General features: G+C 37.2%; 1 protein-coding gene across 1 annotated transcript in view; it reads right to left on the bottom strand.

Annotated features, from left to right (window-relative positions):
- LOC138106408 (histone deacetylase 9) overlaps positions 1–15,809 on the bottom strand; it is a 274,226-nt gene that overhangs the window by 20,798 nt on the left and 237,619 nt on the right. The window contains exon 22 of the mRNA XM_069006966.1: positions 4,518–4,651. Within this exon, the coding sequence (XP_068863067.1) occupies positions 4,518–4,651 (134 nt within the window). The remainder of the gene's footprint in view (positions 1–4,517; positions 4,652–15,809) is intronic.

Here is a 15,809-nt window from a genome sequence, read left to right as displayed (position 1 = left end):
TCAAATTCTGCTTCAGACTGAAATTCAAGCCAGAAGAATATTTACTAGAAGATGTTAAATTTAGTCACTTAAAAATGTTTTTACACTTGGGTCCAAATTCAGCCTTGGCCGCCACAGTCAATGAGAGCAGACGTGCATCCTCTCTGAGCCTTGTTGCAGGGTCCTGCTGGGCAGAGGCACTGAGGACTGCACTTCTCTGCATCCTCTGTGCAAGGAAGAGCATGACACCATCTGTGAGTAATTATCACTTGTTACAGACCACAGAAAACTGCTGTGCCACAGGGAGCTAAGAGACGCTGCCCAAATCTGCAGACAGATCAGAGGGACGGACCATGATGTTAGACTGACTTCTGTGTCCCATGGAGCTATCACACCTGTCTGCTTTAAAAGGGATGGGATGAAGGAAGAGCTAAATCCTTAGGTTTTGACTCTGAAAATTGTGTCCTTGAAAGAATCCTTCCTTACTCTTTCTGGCTGCAGAAGAACCCCTATCTGAATGCAGTTATGTTGGAAATAAGATCTAGGATTTAGCATATTGGACTCAAGGAAAGCCCATGGCCAAGGAGTTTTTGAATCCAAGTAGTGCGTCTTCAAAAATAATGTGGAGGAAAAAAAGCAGAACCTACCCTTGCATGTCTAGAGCAGCATTACTTACCACCACCTGGACCTGAAAGTCATAGCAGAGCTCTTTATAGCACCATAACTAGGACTGGAAAAATCATGTGGAATTTCCATACTCCATGATGAAGATTTTGGGGGAAAATCTCAATATTCAACCCAATTTTCACAGACTTCTTGGAATAAAATACGAATCTTAATATTCAATGTTTTTCTTAATTGAAGTAATATGTGTATCTATATACACTTTAAGAATGAGTATTTAAATCTATATCATCAAAGTGTGAAAAACTGTAGAATCATTTAAAAGGTATCACAATAAGTGAAAAAATTTAATTTTCAGAATGCATATCGTAATCTCAGAAAGGCTTAAAAGCAATGATTCTTTTGGAATTATCTGAATGCATCTTTTCCTTTGTTTTTACAGATGTTCTGAATGGACAAGTTCTCAAATCACATTGAGAAAATTCAGGGATATCTTAAGGCAGCTGATGGTCATCTTTCCTTTTCACCTTCCAGAAGGTTTTCCATGTTTACATTTTGGATTTCAAGGGAACCCAGCTGCTTAATCTCTTCTCACCCCTTAGGAAGATTTCCTTCCAAGGAGATAACCTACAGTGCTTCTAATTAGGTCTGCAAATGGTCAAATGGATTTTTCTCAAAGTGACATGGAAACTTTCTGCTTGTAAACAGAAGCATGGAGAGGAAAACCTAAGATATCAAAATATTTTTAAAGTAATTTTATATGTAAACCTTCTAATTAAAAATTGATCTTTATAAAATGTATCCATAATCCTATAATTTCCTTTTTAGTTTGCTTATTATCTAAGAAGGTATTCACACAACCAAACCAAACAGCCATTTCAGGTACTATAGGATGTCTTGCCTTCTTTCCAGTTGCTGTCAGAAAGGGTGTGGATCTCCTCTACATGCTGTGTTAGTAATACCAGTCCTTCCATGCCCAAATTATTTAAAGAAGATTGATTTGATACGGTATTCTTTTCCTAGTGTCTTCACTCACTTTTTTAAAAGAGTGAGAAGTTATCTTACTAAAAAAATCACTAAGCTATAAGCCATGTATAAATTAAAACATCTATGTTGGATGTCAACCTGTTTTCCTTCTTGATTCTCTGAGAGAAATTAAGAAAAGAAGGCATTTTGCATTCGTAAACTTGATGTTACCCCTTAGGTAACATATCAGACCAGCACTCCATGAAAGTTGAAAGTGTGGCTAGTTTTATAATTTTTTGGAAAGTGTTATTCTGTTGGTAATAGAACACATGAAGCAGTGAATTTCTGTATTGAGAAGTCCTGGCCAAAAACAACAAAAGAAAAGAAAAAGTTTTCAAAAAGCTCTGCAAAATGTTTATGAATTCTAATCCTCAGCACATGAATAAATACATCTGACAAACTGCAGGGTACCTCACAAAGGCCTTTCCCAACCTTTCTAATTTGAGTTCAATTACATGTAGTGTTTAGAACTGAAGTTAATCTTGCCAGTGTTTTTAAACTAGGGGTGCACCATATACCATTATTTGTAGAAGTGAAAGGCAGATAATAAGTTATAATTATCCTATTAATCACCTGTAAAGAATTGCATTCAGGGAAGAATGCATCCTCAAATTACAGTAATTTGTTTTTTAAAGAATTTTTTTTTCCTGTCCTTGGCAGAACACACTTGGAGTTTGCTGTGCAAGTTCATGCATAGTATGCTGAAATCAAGCAGTGTATATGCTGTGGGCCACGTGGTGCATATCACCATAAATCTTTTTCTGACTGCTAACTAGGTATCAGACTTTCTCAGTAGTGCCTGCTCCTTGGCACTACTTTACTTATTCTTTTAAGCCAATGTCGGTTTCTTGTGGTACTCTTGGTAGCAACATCCTCTCTGCAGTACTTTTCTTTGCAGCCATAGCATACTTTGTCTTTGAAATTCTGCAGCACCAAACCATTTGGTGCATGTCCCAGAAGACAATGTTGTGAGCAAAACGACATGAGAATAATGCTTATTGTCTGAGATGTTTCAAGTTATTAAGGACCATGTTCTTTTACAAGTGAATTAAAAATGACTGCATGGGTTTTTTGTAATCATTCTGAGTTAGTGAATTTTTGTCTCTCCTGAAATTTACTTTGCTATATTTTGCAAACAGATAGACTCACAATTTATCTAATTTTCTAGTCTCCAATTACTCTAAAATAAAATGGAAGAAAATCTTTATTCCAGTACACTTATTCATTTTTCTCACAATCCATATTTTTTTCTTGGATGATGTCACTGATAGTAGAAATAGTAGTTGGGTGTGATATAGTGGTAAACAAAATAAGGCAGCTTCCATAAATGGGTAGCACCACCAAATGGTCATAACTGGATAGAGGGACCCAGGCACCCACACAGAGGAGGATACATCACATCATTAGCACAGTACAATTCACATTAATCCCACGAGGGTGCAAATTTCAGGGAATGGGTTTAGAAATGCAATGAAAAGCCACTGATGCCGTAAGTTACTATCACAGGGAAGATGTCAACAGAAATATCAATGAGAGTGCCCTGGAATGTCAGCTGATCAGGAAGGCAATGCTGCATTCACTAAGATTGTCAAATGCCTCAAGCTGGGTTATGTACTCCATATTTCAGTACCTAAATAAAAGAACTAACATTGAGCTGAGCAGCTCTTTTAGTAGCATATACCACCACACTGGAAAACTTTCCTTATGGAGTTTGTCAAACGTGACAGTAGATAAAACCCGTTGAAACCTTTCTCTTTTGTTTCTGGTGTCTGCTTTACATTTCTGAGAATATTTTTGAAAAAGAGAAGACTTTATTCATTGTATGTATAATGTAAAAAATAATAAGCATTGTTGATGTGTCATAAAGATGAAAAGCAAAGGTTTAAAAAAACACTTAGAAAATTCTTCTACCCAACATCCATCAGAAGACACGTTACTTCAACTTATTCACATAGGTATGAAGCCTTGAAGTGGAAGGGAACTGGCAGACTAGCTTGCAATTTGGCACTAATACATTTGATTGGAGAGATTATATAGCTATTAAGACTTCCCCTGAGTGGGAAACAAAGTAGCATATTCCACTTTATAACAAGATCTTGCAAAATTCAAAATTTATGGTAAAGGCTTTTGTCCCTTCATAAATTATTTTGGCTGCAACTTTAGCAATTTTTTTTCTTCTCACTGTATTTCTAAGATAAAAGATATTTTCTAGTGGACAGCAGAAAAAGTTTCACTAATATGAATCCTTATCTCGCATTTGTGTACATAAATAGCACATACTCCTATTAATCTTATAGTATCCTCTCAAAAGTTGTTAACATACACAATGTTTGATATCTCTTAGAAACTCCATTTCAACTGTATTCAGATCAACCTGAGTCTTCATTTATAAGTTGGTTGGTTTTTTTTTTAAGTCTTGTACACATTTTTATTAATGTTTCAAAAGTGAAGAGTCAAAATACTGCAAAAAATGTGCCTTTGCAACATCCAGTTTCTGAGATTACCAGTTACCTTGAAAAAGCCATTTTTTTTCCATGATAGATGGCTAAAAGGTCCATTCCTAATAGATGATATGCACACCAATGACTACCAAAGATGTCAAGTCTGGTATTCAGCACATCACTAAAAGCAAATTGGAGGTTTTAAATATTACTCAGAACTGGGAATAATTTAGGCATATACTAAAGGATTTGTATAATCATCTAATTTAGAGGTATTTATGCAAACCAGCCCATTTGAGGTCTGTTCATTTCTAAGACATATTCGAATTCCATGTTTTTTTACCAAATGAAAAAAGGGCTGACACCATTGTTACTAAAAGAATATCAAAGGTAGCAGCTCCAGCAAACTTCAATCATTCTCTCCACCTAGCATGGTTTATGTTTTACCTCATTTCCTAGAAGGGCATTTATACAGGCTTCAGAGGCATCACAGATGGCAGTAAGGTCATGTCCTCCCTCCAGTGCCAGCACCACGCGGCCATCCGCCAGCTTCAGCAATTGCCTGGTTAAGTGACCAAAACCTGGGATTCAAACACAGGAGTGCAAATAATTAAAGCAGAACAGATATTGCAGGCATGTTTCACATCTGCTGCATGAGAGTGTGGAAAGCTCTGGAATACTGTGCAGGGAGCATAGGATATACTTAGTCCAGTATCCTGTTTCTGTCCATGGCCCACTGCAGATGCTTTGGAGTTAGTATCGGAATTTTGTATGAGGCACATGTGAGATAATGCCCCTCATGCTGATACCTCATTGCTGGAGATTAGTTGAAACATGAGGATGTCTCTCTTCTTATCTTTGTTGACCATTATCACCCTGATTCTCTTCCTATTTGCATATCAATGTGACATATACCCACGTTATTTAGAGATCTGACATAACCCTATGGCATTGATATGATAAATAATATTTGTAGTTAAACTGCGGTGCTATAATTAAAAAATAACTGTGCTTTTCAAATGGGATGATGAAGGGCTTTTTATTTAAAAATTGCTTCTTCCTTTGTTTTTGAGGTTTCAGAATAATATAAAATCACGGACTGAGAGATAATGGAAGCATATGTTACCTCTTAGCTGCATCTTGAAGTGTTTTTGGAAGCAGCACTAACAACTTTAATTCAGGGTTTTGGTATAACTTGAAACTGTCTAGAACTTTGTAGCTATCTCTACCAGTATCATTTACTCCTGACCAACAATGTTCTAAGAAACTCCACACCATAGCCAAAAATGATGGTGCTTCATTTTCTGTGATGATCTATAACTACACAGACATTACCACAAAGTTTTCATCTGTGATTCAAGTAAAATTAATTTATTACATTTTTAATGACAAGAAAAATTGCATGAAATGTGTCAATTAGGAGTGAAAATTTTTGAAACAATTTTTGTGGTAGTTTCCTAGGACAGCTATTGTTTTTTTTAAATCTCTTTTAAGTAAGAAATGATAAATAAAGATTTGAAACTATTGACATTAAATAAACATCACATCTTGCTCTTAACTTTTCCACTTGGTCTGTACTTGTTGCTCCATAGATGGTCATCACTACTGATTCCAGTGCATTTCATATCCTTAAATAAAGCATTAGAAAGTACCTGCTAAACTCTGGAATTCCATAAAGACAGGGAAATCAACATCTTTTTACTAAGTCCGAGTGAAGAAGACCACCAAAACTTAAAACTGTGAAAATTACAAGCATATTTTCCAGAGAAATTTTCCAAACTCACATTTAGTTCTGTTTTCATCTTAGGATGTAAAATGGACATCTTTGTTAAGCACATCTCCAACTGGTTTTAGAATAGAGACTTTAATGACATCAAATCTGGATTAGCTGTACAGACAAAAAAACCCCAAAACAACAAAACTTCTCTACTTGCCACTTAACATATAGATGATCACAGAAACACCTGAAGTGAAATACTTTTTCCTTGAGCCACTGCCCAGTCTTCTGCACCCTAAAAGTACCACAGTTTTGATTCTAGCAAACGGTTCAAATTACATAAAGGGCTGAATAAAAAATAAAATCTTAAACTCTCATTTAAACTCAACCTTTCCTCATGAAAAAAAAAAAATAAAATAAACACCCCCCTCCCTCCACCCACTCCTCTCTACAAAAGACCAAATTTAGAAAGGATAATAAAAGTGAAGGAAGGAGTGGAATGAGGATAACCTTTGATCTTTAGCCAATTTCTTCTGTCTTTTACCTACAGAATTTATTTCTGTCTGCATGTTACACATGAGATCTTTGGGTTCATAAGAAGAGCGTGCCAACAGTGTAAAGTGAGTCAAAGCTACAACATTTAAAGGAAATGAAGAAGAATGAACAGGCACAGTCTGCCCTCATTTATAATTCACCCTTTGAGTCTGTGAGGAATCCAACAGCACTATTAAGACAACATCTTCCTTTGTGTTATACAGGTTCCGTGAAGGGAAAGCTCTACCATGTTTCCCCTGCACATTTGGAAAATTTTGTATGACTGAAAATATTGCTACCTCCACACTGTAATCTTCTGAAGTTTGTATGGCAATACATGCAAAGACTCTTGCTATGCCTTTTCTTCTTTTAGACAACCATACATAATATAACCCACAGACATTGTTACAATATTAGTTTGTCTGCTTGGTTTCCTGATGATTTTCCTAGTATCAGTGCTATAATAATCACCCCTGACTGAATCAGGATGCAATGAGTGATACAGAAAGCATCCTTCCAAACAGAGATCATGATAACAAGATAAACTGTTTCTGACCCAAATTAACATGATGGGGCTTTTCTTCAGTATAATTACCCTGAGAAAGTAAAGGTGACTTGCTAGAAAGTGAAGAAATAACTTTAGCCAACAGTACCAACATTGCCAGCGACTGAATGAGTTATGGAAATTCTTAACAAAGAAACTTGGATCCTAGGAAAGATGTTAGCTTCCTCAAGGAAATCCCCTGGAGTGCAGAAGTAAGAAAATGGAAAGAAAGGAATCCCAGTCAAGTAATAGTTTTAAGATGGGCTGTAGTTCATGCCAAATAATTAATGAAAACAAGAAGAAAATAGTAACAAGCACCATTAAAAGAATCTGTCATCTCCCCTGATATACGGAGATTAATCACTGGCCAACTTAAGGTGAGAAGGAGTCAGACAAGCATTTTAAATCCTGAGTCTTCCAACTCACATGAATATCTAGAAATCAGCAGCAGTTCTTGGCCCTTCTACTCTGTACCTGCTGAAATCTTCTTGTAAATGTGCTCAGTGATTTTGCATTTCAGAGAAGTGCAGCATTTTTTAAAATTAGGCCCATGCAGTGTGCCAGGAGATTGTGAGAATGATTTTGTGCCAACTATTATTTTCATAATTTCTGTAATTTAAACATTAAAAGTACTTGCTTCATCAGCAGATCCAACATTTGGATGTGCTGGGTAGAACTTGCAAAAGCACTCAATATTCATTTGCTATCATCCTTTTAAAAGTTATGATTAACCTTTGATTTTCACAAGAAAAAAACCACTACTAAGTAATTCTGAAATTCCTACTCATCAAGCGTTTTATATTTTCTTCACAAAAAATCTGTGGGTGCACAACTGTACATACAAGCAGAGAAGAATAGATTAAGACAGTAACCATTATAAACCATGTTAAGCACTGGAGACATAAGCTGTTTATGAGCTGTCATTTGACAACCTTTGAAGTAAAAATATAAACTTTCAAAACAAAAAAATAAGGTGTAATTTTTAATTACACCTTTTTCCCTTCTCCAGTATACTATTATTGGAGGAGATAATATGCTCAGACTTTGTAAGAAATTTTTCTAGTGTGGGAAGGCAGAAAGAGAGAAAATTATTATTGTATTATTGTATTATCCTAATGAGCAAGTTGTCAGGCTGCTATTGAAGGACACACAGGGTGCTGATCACTTGAATTAACATCTAAGCAAGAAATGCCACATCTTTTAGTGGACTGATGCCCCAGTAAGGACTCCAGGTTTTTTTATTTGTAACAGATAAGCTCCCCCCCCCCACCCTTTGTAGTTCTGCTAAGCAGCAAGAAATGGCATGGGTGAGGCTTCTGAAGCCTCATTTGACCAAAATCACTGGAAAACAAAAACCATATAAAAACCCTATAAAAAGAGAATCCAGAGTTATTGCAGTTTTCTTTTGTTGTTTTTGAGGTACCCTTACTCTGATAACCTGAAATGGACAGTGGCAAACAGAAGGCAGGTAAAACACCTCTTATCCTGGTCAGCTCCCCTCCAACAGGCTCGGTACACAACTGTGTGTTGTGTTACGTGCAGTTGAAGTAAAGCTAAGAAGTCAGAGCTTGTATGGACAGCCTCTCATTTTGCCAAAGAAGCATTTGAGAATGAAGTCAACTTGAAAATGTTATTCTTTTTGCATCCTATCCTCAGAAGACAGGGAAAGGAGCCATATGGATTGGGTGCACTCCCAGCCAGCACTGCAGCACTCCTTGTTTGCATAAAGTCATATATGCAACCCAATTTGTTTGCCAGAAAATGTACAAACACCCATTAGTGGGGACTAAACCTGCCTCAGAAGAAGAGAGATTCCTTCCCTTTCCCCCACTGTGCATAAGGAGAGCAGATGTCTCCTGCACAGTCATTTTTTGGGTGATGGCAGGCTGAACAAAGCCGTGGTGCTGGCCCTTGCTCATTGGAGGTGGCGGGTGAAGGAACAAGGACACGTCAACAACCAAAAGGCTGGAGAAGCTTTACAGTTATGGAGAAAGCATTAGCTTTCTCAGCCTCAGCAGCAGGGCCCCAACAGCTCTTTTGGCTTCAGTGTCTTAAAAGCTACAACCCAACCCTACATTACAAGCAGAGTTCTGGTGAGCTCCTCTGGATACTCGGAGCAGCCTGGAGAGGAATACATGCAAAACACAAAACCTCCACAGTCTCTGTCCTGGACCTCCAAGCATGTATTTAACTATTATTTGCCATTTAATCATGTCATTACTCTCTGATTTACTTGAGAATGTGTTTTCCTCTCATTAAAACTGTTGCGATGATTGCTGCCAAAATTCTACCCACCAGTGTTCTGTGCTCCTTCCCTGTGGTTCCTTTGTGACTATTTGATTAATTTTCATTGATATTCTTCCAACAATAGCATCTAAAATTAACTGGGTCAGTTTTTACATAACTTCCTGAGTCACCAGGCTACATGTCCTAAATAAATACGTCCATACAGGAGTCAAATGATAATTTACCCTTCCAGCACTAGCAGGGGCTGGGACATTTTGCAAAGCTTGTGTTCTGTGATAAGAGAACATACTTTATTCTCAGCTCTTAATTCAGGACCTTTTATTGAATCAAAACTTCATTTGGATGAAGTCAGAGACTTGACTCAGTTGGCAGGACGTGGCCTTGAGTGAGGGGGAAAAGGAGATTTTAACGCCAAATACATTCTTATGAAAAACATTTTCCAAATGGCTGAAATTACAAATGTTAGCGTTGAGGTACCTGAATTTAAATGGTACATTTGGCCTCTAGGCATTAGCTGCTGATTTCTTGTTTTTAATATGGGAGAAGGAAGCACAGTAACACTTCAAATTACATGTCTCAAGCAGGCATTTAATTTAGATTAAATTAGACAGTAATTGTATGTTAAATAAATACCAATAGTCTCAGAAACACATTTTTATGGATTAACAATTTATATAATAGATGTTTTTATTGCATGCCTGTTAGGTCTACAGTAATATATTTTTCATAATTAGCTGTTCTTTAGCTGCTACACTGAACATAACTTATTAAATCTCTATTAATATATATTCAAGGATACATAGGATACCTCTTTGAAAGCCAAATAATGCAAACCTGTCTCGCTACAGGAAGAGGCGACCTTGCAATGCTCAGTAAGATGGTATTTTCAACTCACTTGAGATGTGGATGTATCCAAGTGTGTCATACAGTCCATAGCATTTGCTTAGTCCTTCAGGTGGGAGGAACTTGTACACTTTCACCACACAAGGCAGCACCAACCACCAGACAAAATATTCCTCAGAGAAAATACATGGAGGAAAAACACTCCCCCAAACTCTTCTCCCAATTAATTCATGCTAATAATAAAAGGAAGGGATTTCTTTTGTAACTTGCATCAAGCAGTAGGGATTCTGCACCCTCCAGGAAAGGGCATGGTAATGTACAAAATAATGATGAAGTTTTTAGAACTGTTACAGTGCTGTTATGTGGATTCAGAGGGAAAATATTCAACCACAGATTTCAGTGCCAAAGTCAAAGCAGGAACCTTTGGATATTCCCAAAACTGGCTGGATAGTTTCAGCCCTGTTCTTACTAGCTCTTTTCTCTGTGTCTTCCTTTCTTCTCCATTTCCTTAAATTTCCCTAATCTCTGCCCCTTCTTATAGCTGGCCCAAGTAATAATTTCTTCATTGCCCTGCTATCCTTCCTCTCTTTTTTTATTTTGCTTCCTATTTAGAAAATCCTCTACTAAGTGAAGCCAGACAGCATGCAAGATGATCCATCCAACAGAGATCTTCACTGTTTTTTCAAGAATGAGTAGTTGTTCTGCATCAGAAAGCAGAAGCCAGAAGAGAGGAGCTGTAGGACTTCATATAACAAGGTGGTATTTCAGAATCTTAGATTCAGATCTCTTTGAAAAAGGCTGTTGCTTCATCTGTGAGGTGAGGGGATTCTCCAGGGAGTTTGGAGAGCTTTTTCTTTTTTTTTTTTTTTGTTCCTGGAGACTAAAAACCCTCTAAAGGGATTCTATGGAGATAGACTAATCAGGCCAATAATTATCTGTGAAAATCTGTCCCACATACTGTGAAATCTGCCAAGCTGATAGAGCATGTAGTATTACTGTTATCATAATAACTTCTTCCAAATCTGATCAAGTTGCCTGATTTAAACTGATACACAATATATGCATCTGATGTTACAAGTTACAGATGATTATATCTCCAAATCTGAGTCTAGACTCAGCAAGGGGTTGGCTAAAAAACAAGACATCTGATATAAAACTAATTCAAAGTATGAGGAATTTGCTTTTAATCCACACTGGAATGAAAATCAGATACTACTATTGACTATCCAAATAAATCAGTAAGCTTGATTAAGTTTGGAGAAGTTTATTATAATGCTACTGCCTATAAAATCAACGTGACACATTTTTTAAATATGTGGGGCGAAGTTTCTGCTGTTATACATGAATAGCTGAAATGTGGGCACTGAGTTATAACTGAAAACAATCTGATGGGAAGATCTAGCCTTATTTCTTTTTCTAACTGATGAAAAGCCAAGTCAGTTACTGTTGAATTGACCCAGGAGACTAACACAAAGGATCTGATTTAAACCCCATCACTCAGAAGCTAAGACCTGACTGCCATTTTCTGAAGATGGTCTACAATATTCTGCCAAGATAATCAACAGGATCTTTCCAACTTATACAGTTTCTCAGAGCATACAAATTAAGGCTTGCACATTATTTTCAGTCATTTACTGACCCTGCCACATCAACATATCAGATTAAATTAAGAGCTCATTCCTTAGCCAGTGTTAATCAGCATATACCATTATCTAAAGACCTAGCCTCCAGATGTGGACCATTCATCATTCCAAGACTAGCAACATACATACAATAAGGCTATCAGGGAGAGGTTCTTGTAGGTGGATAGACTTGAAGTAAACACTCTATTTCCTGACCAATTTGGCAACAAGTTTCCTGGTGAACTCAGTATTAGTATCAGAAGTCTATTGCCCCTCAGGATTTGGATCACATTGTTTAATAAACATAATTTTATAAAATCAGAAGGGAATAGGGCAGTGCATTTCTAAAGGGATTACTGTACATCTCATATAGTTATTCACTTTCCCTCTGGCCCTGTGCCCGTTAACCCCACCTGACATATGCTATAATCACCCAGAAATGCACTGCCTGTCACCACTTACTGAAAAGGTAATGTGTAAAACTTGCTAAAGGAAATGGTATTGAAACTAGCTTTGGGGTCCAACTCCTTAAAGTCTTCTGTTTAATTGCAATTTCCAACTAAAATACATTGAGCAGCTTTCTATTATGCTGTTCTATTACAAAAACATGTAAGAATTAAGGATATGATTTCAACCCAGACCGCAGCCCTTTTATACCTCTTCATACTATTAAAAGGACACACAGATGCCTTGAAATGGCAGAATTGTAAAAGCAACCGTAGCTACCATTTGAATGACATAGGTGACTCTATCCAGCCTTCTCCATGAATAGAGAAGTTATGTCAGAACCTTGTCAGTCATGTTATTACACAGCAGAGTTTGCAGGAGCCTTAACCTGCTGGGAGCACAAGAAAAGGTGGCAGGGAGCTGCATGGGCCTCAGGTGAAGGCAGGATTGAAGCCACTTTGCTCTCATGCACAACAGGTGGAAATATGTAGAAGGCATTTTTATTTTCTGGTGTCTTGGTTTCCACAGAAATTCTACCACACCACCCCTCCCCACACCACGCCCCCCCCCCCCCCCCAGAAATATATATGAGAATAAAATGTTTCCTTAGAATATTGAATATCTCATCCCTGTCTTTCCAGTCTTCCAACATACAGTTATCTGAAAGAGTCTTTCTGTGAGATTCTGCAGCCAAGTGGTGACCCACCAATTACTGCTTGAGAACTAGTGCTTCAGAAGCCTTATGGAGTTCTTTACTCAGTGGTTTTCTACCTTTTCTTAGAGAAAGTTAAAACAATGACCATAAAGCCTGGGTGAAAAATGCCTTCAGGTGGCTGAGCAGTCAAGGAGCACTGCTTTCTGGATTTTCTCAGTGTGAGGAGCAGAATCACTCCTGATTCTGCAGGATCCATATATAAGCAAATTACCACTATCTCTGCTGTTACCATAGCATGACAGCAGTATGAAGGGAAGCTGGCAAACCTAAAATAAATTGTAATTTCATTGAACAATAGAAAAATCAAGACAAACAATGGCATTTCTGTGCTACACTCAGACCTAAATCCAGCTAACTAGTGTCAAGGTAATTTGAGGACTCCAGATGTTGTTGCAGCTGCAACAGTCATCTTAGTCATACTCCTTAAAAGTGGGAAGTTCACAACAGGGCAAAAACCATTCCTTCCACACTGAGATAGTGTTTCTTGAGCAGCAACAGTAATTTCTTCTTCAAGGGAAAACAGTACATCGGCTTTTTTTATCTGGAGACACTGAAAATCTACTACCAGAATAGCTACTGTTTCTCCCTCCAGAGTTCTAACAGCTAGAAGTAAAATAACCTGCTGCAGTGGCTCAAAGCTCTCTAGTGGCTCTAGAATCTTAGCAAATAAGGTATATCAAATTGCAACATCAGGATTGCATTTATTCTTTGCTCTGATGAAAGCTAAAGAGCCTCAGTAGCTGAGAGTTTGGGTAAAAATTATTCAAACTTCACAGCAAAGCTTCTTAGAAACCCTAGACAAGAAAGGTATTCAACTGTCTCACTACAAATAAATAGAGATAAACAGAGAAAAATACCCAATCCAGAACAGTTCCACTCATTAGGACATGAAGAGGTCACTCCAGCAGAGGAGAAACTTTTTAGTCATTCTCAGTTTCAGCCAAAGTGCTGATTTAATTTCATAAAATAAATGGTCATGGACCAAAATTTTAGCATCTTCCCCCAGTTTTTACCTAGATTTTAGTGCTAGAAACTATGTTGGAGGGAATTAATTAATTAATTAATATTAATTACTCATGAGAGACAAAGATGAAATTAAAAAAGGGACATAAGAAAATTGGGAAAAAGATAAAAGTGTTTGTTGGGTTAATAAAATAAGATGACAAATAAATATACTTGTGACTAAAAGACAATAAAGATGTGGCAGGATGAGCAGGAAAAAATTGAATGTGAGTATGAAACGAAAAACTGTCAAGGAAACAGATTTTCATATAACCTTCAGAAAGGGTCATAAAGTAAAGACAGCAGAGCAAGTTTGATCTTTGTATAAGGGGATGCAGAGCATTTCTGAATTTTTCCCTAGGGATATACTTTTGTATCCTTTCTATGCAGAGAAAGGTGAGGCAGTCCCCCAGTAATATGAACGTGAAAATCATTCAGCTTTTGGCTGCAGTGAACTCTGGATTCCTCAGTGATAAGTTGCTAACTAAAAATGGGTCTCAGCACAGGCAGCTGGCACAGTGCCGGGTGACAGGTTTGTATGTGTGGGCAAATGTGTTCATGATAACACTCAAAGCAATTAAAACATTTAAATAAGCAGGTACTTGACAACAAGCTGGTCTCCCTAGGAGCAATCACATCCCTTGCCATGTATTCAGACATCCTACCATACTTTCACAGAGACAAGATCTGAAGTAATCAAATGGCTGCAATGGATTTATATTTCTGGAACTGTGAGCAAAACTTGGCCTATTAAAAGCAGACACTTTTCTTCTCTTAACCATAGTAAAACAAGTTTAGAAATTGTGAACAAAATACACATTAAAGCTCAAATGCACATTTGGAGATGCACATTTTATCAACCAGAACAGAAATTTTAAGTGAATGCACAAGTTTCCCGAACTTATCTGGACTTGAGGAACCAATAAAAATTGCTCCTTCTAACCTTTTATCTATTTATATATCTTCCCAGACCATGCCTTTTTCTAATGGGTCATCACAAATAAACTCAAACTACCTTTCCATCTATACAAATCCTTAGTAGCAGTGGAAAAGGTGGCTTCTGTCTCTTCCACAGGTGATGTATGACTCCATCTCAAGTTGATGAGCCTTGGCATATACCTAGTCCAACCTGGAACAGCCCAAAGATGGCCTGGAAGTCTTTTTAACAAAGATAACAAACAAAGAATTTTTTTCTTTTCCTTGTACCTAATGTGAACTCAAACAGTAAATCTTTGTATTTATTATAACACTTTCAAGGACTAAATGCTCATATCTGAGTAGAAAACATGTCTGAGGATAAGTATTTGTAGGTAGGTAAAGAAAAAAAACATTTCCAAACTTAAGATGATTTTTGGCAGTGATAGCTATTAATAAAAAAGCATTTCTTTAGTGCTAGAATCTTTAAAAATCAGAGTAAGATCTGGATGTTGCCTATTCAAAAGTTGTGAAATCCAACACACACCAACACACGCAGCCACCAGGGCTGATACAGGTGTGATTGAGCAGGTGTGTGGTTGCAGGCAGAGAAGGTTTTAAAAAAACACACTTTCTTTCTTCTATCCTGTTTCAGATGCCCAAGAAACAGGCAGGAATAGTCCTTATGACCCCTTCAGGCTAAGATTTTTTTACTTCTTGCACATCCTGTACTGGGTCCTCCTGTACTCTCCCTATATCTGGAAATGCTCGAGAGAAATTTGCTTTGACATGACTAGTACCTGTTGTATGGGACCACTATATAATGCAAGCAAGTTCATATTTATATCAGAGTTTGCCTTGAATTTCTGGCCATGGCTTTTCATGGTCAGTTGCAATGCATAAGTGACCTGATAGTTGATGTTACATATTGGAAGATTAGAAAAATAAAAACATTTTAATTTCATCTGAAATTAAGATTTAAGAAACAAGAAATTTAGGGAAGCACAGTGCAATTTTTTTTTATCAACCACAGAACTCATGGCTCTTAAGGTTGCTTTTAATTATAGGAAAGTGGATAACAGAAAACAGTGGATATACAGAGGAGAGGTAGAGGAACATTTATTTCCTATATTTTTTAGCTTTAGGCAGAAAC

The sequence above is a fragment of the Aphelocoma coerulescens genome, chromosome 2, assembly GCF_041296385.1.
Source record: "Aphelocoma coerulescens isolate FSJ_1873_10779 chromosome 2, UR_Acoe_1.0, whole genome shotgun sequence".
In the NCBI taxonomy this organism is placed as follows: Eukaryota; Metazoa; Chordata; class Aves; order Passeriformes; family Corvidae; genus Aphelocoma; species Aphelocoma coerulescens.
Note: the sequence above shows the minus strand (reverse complement) of the source record. Positions and strands in the feature narration are given on the sequence as shown.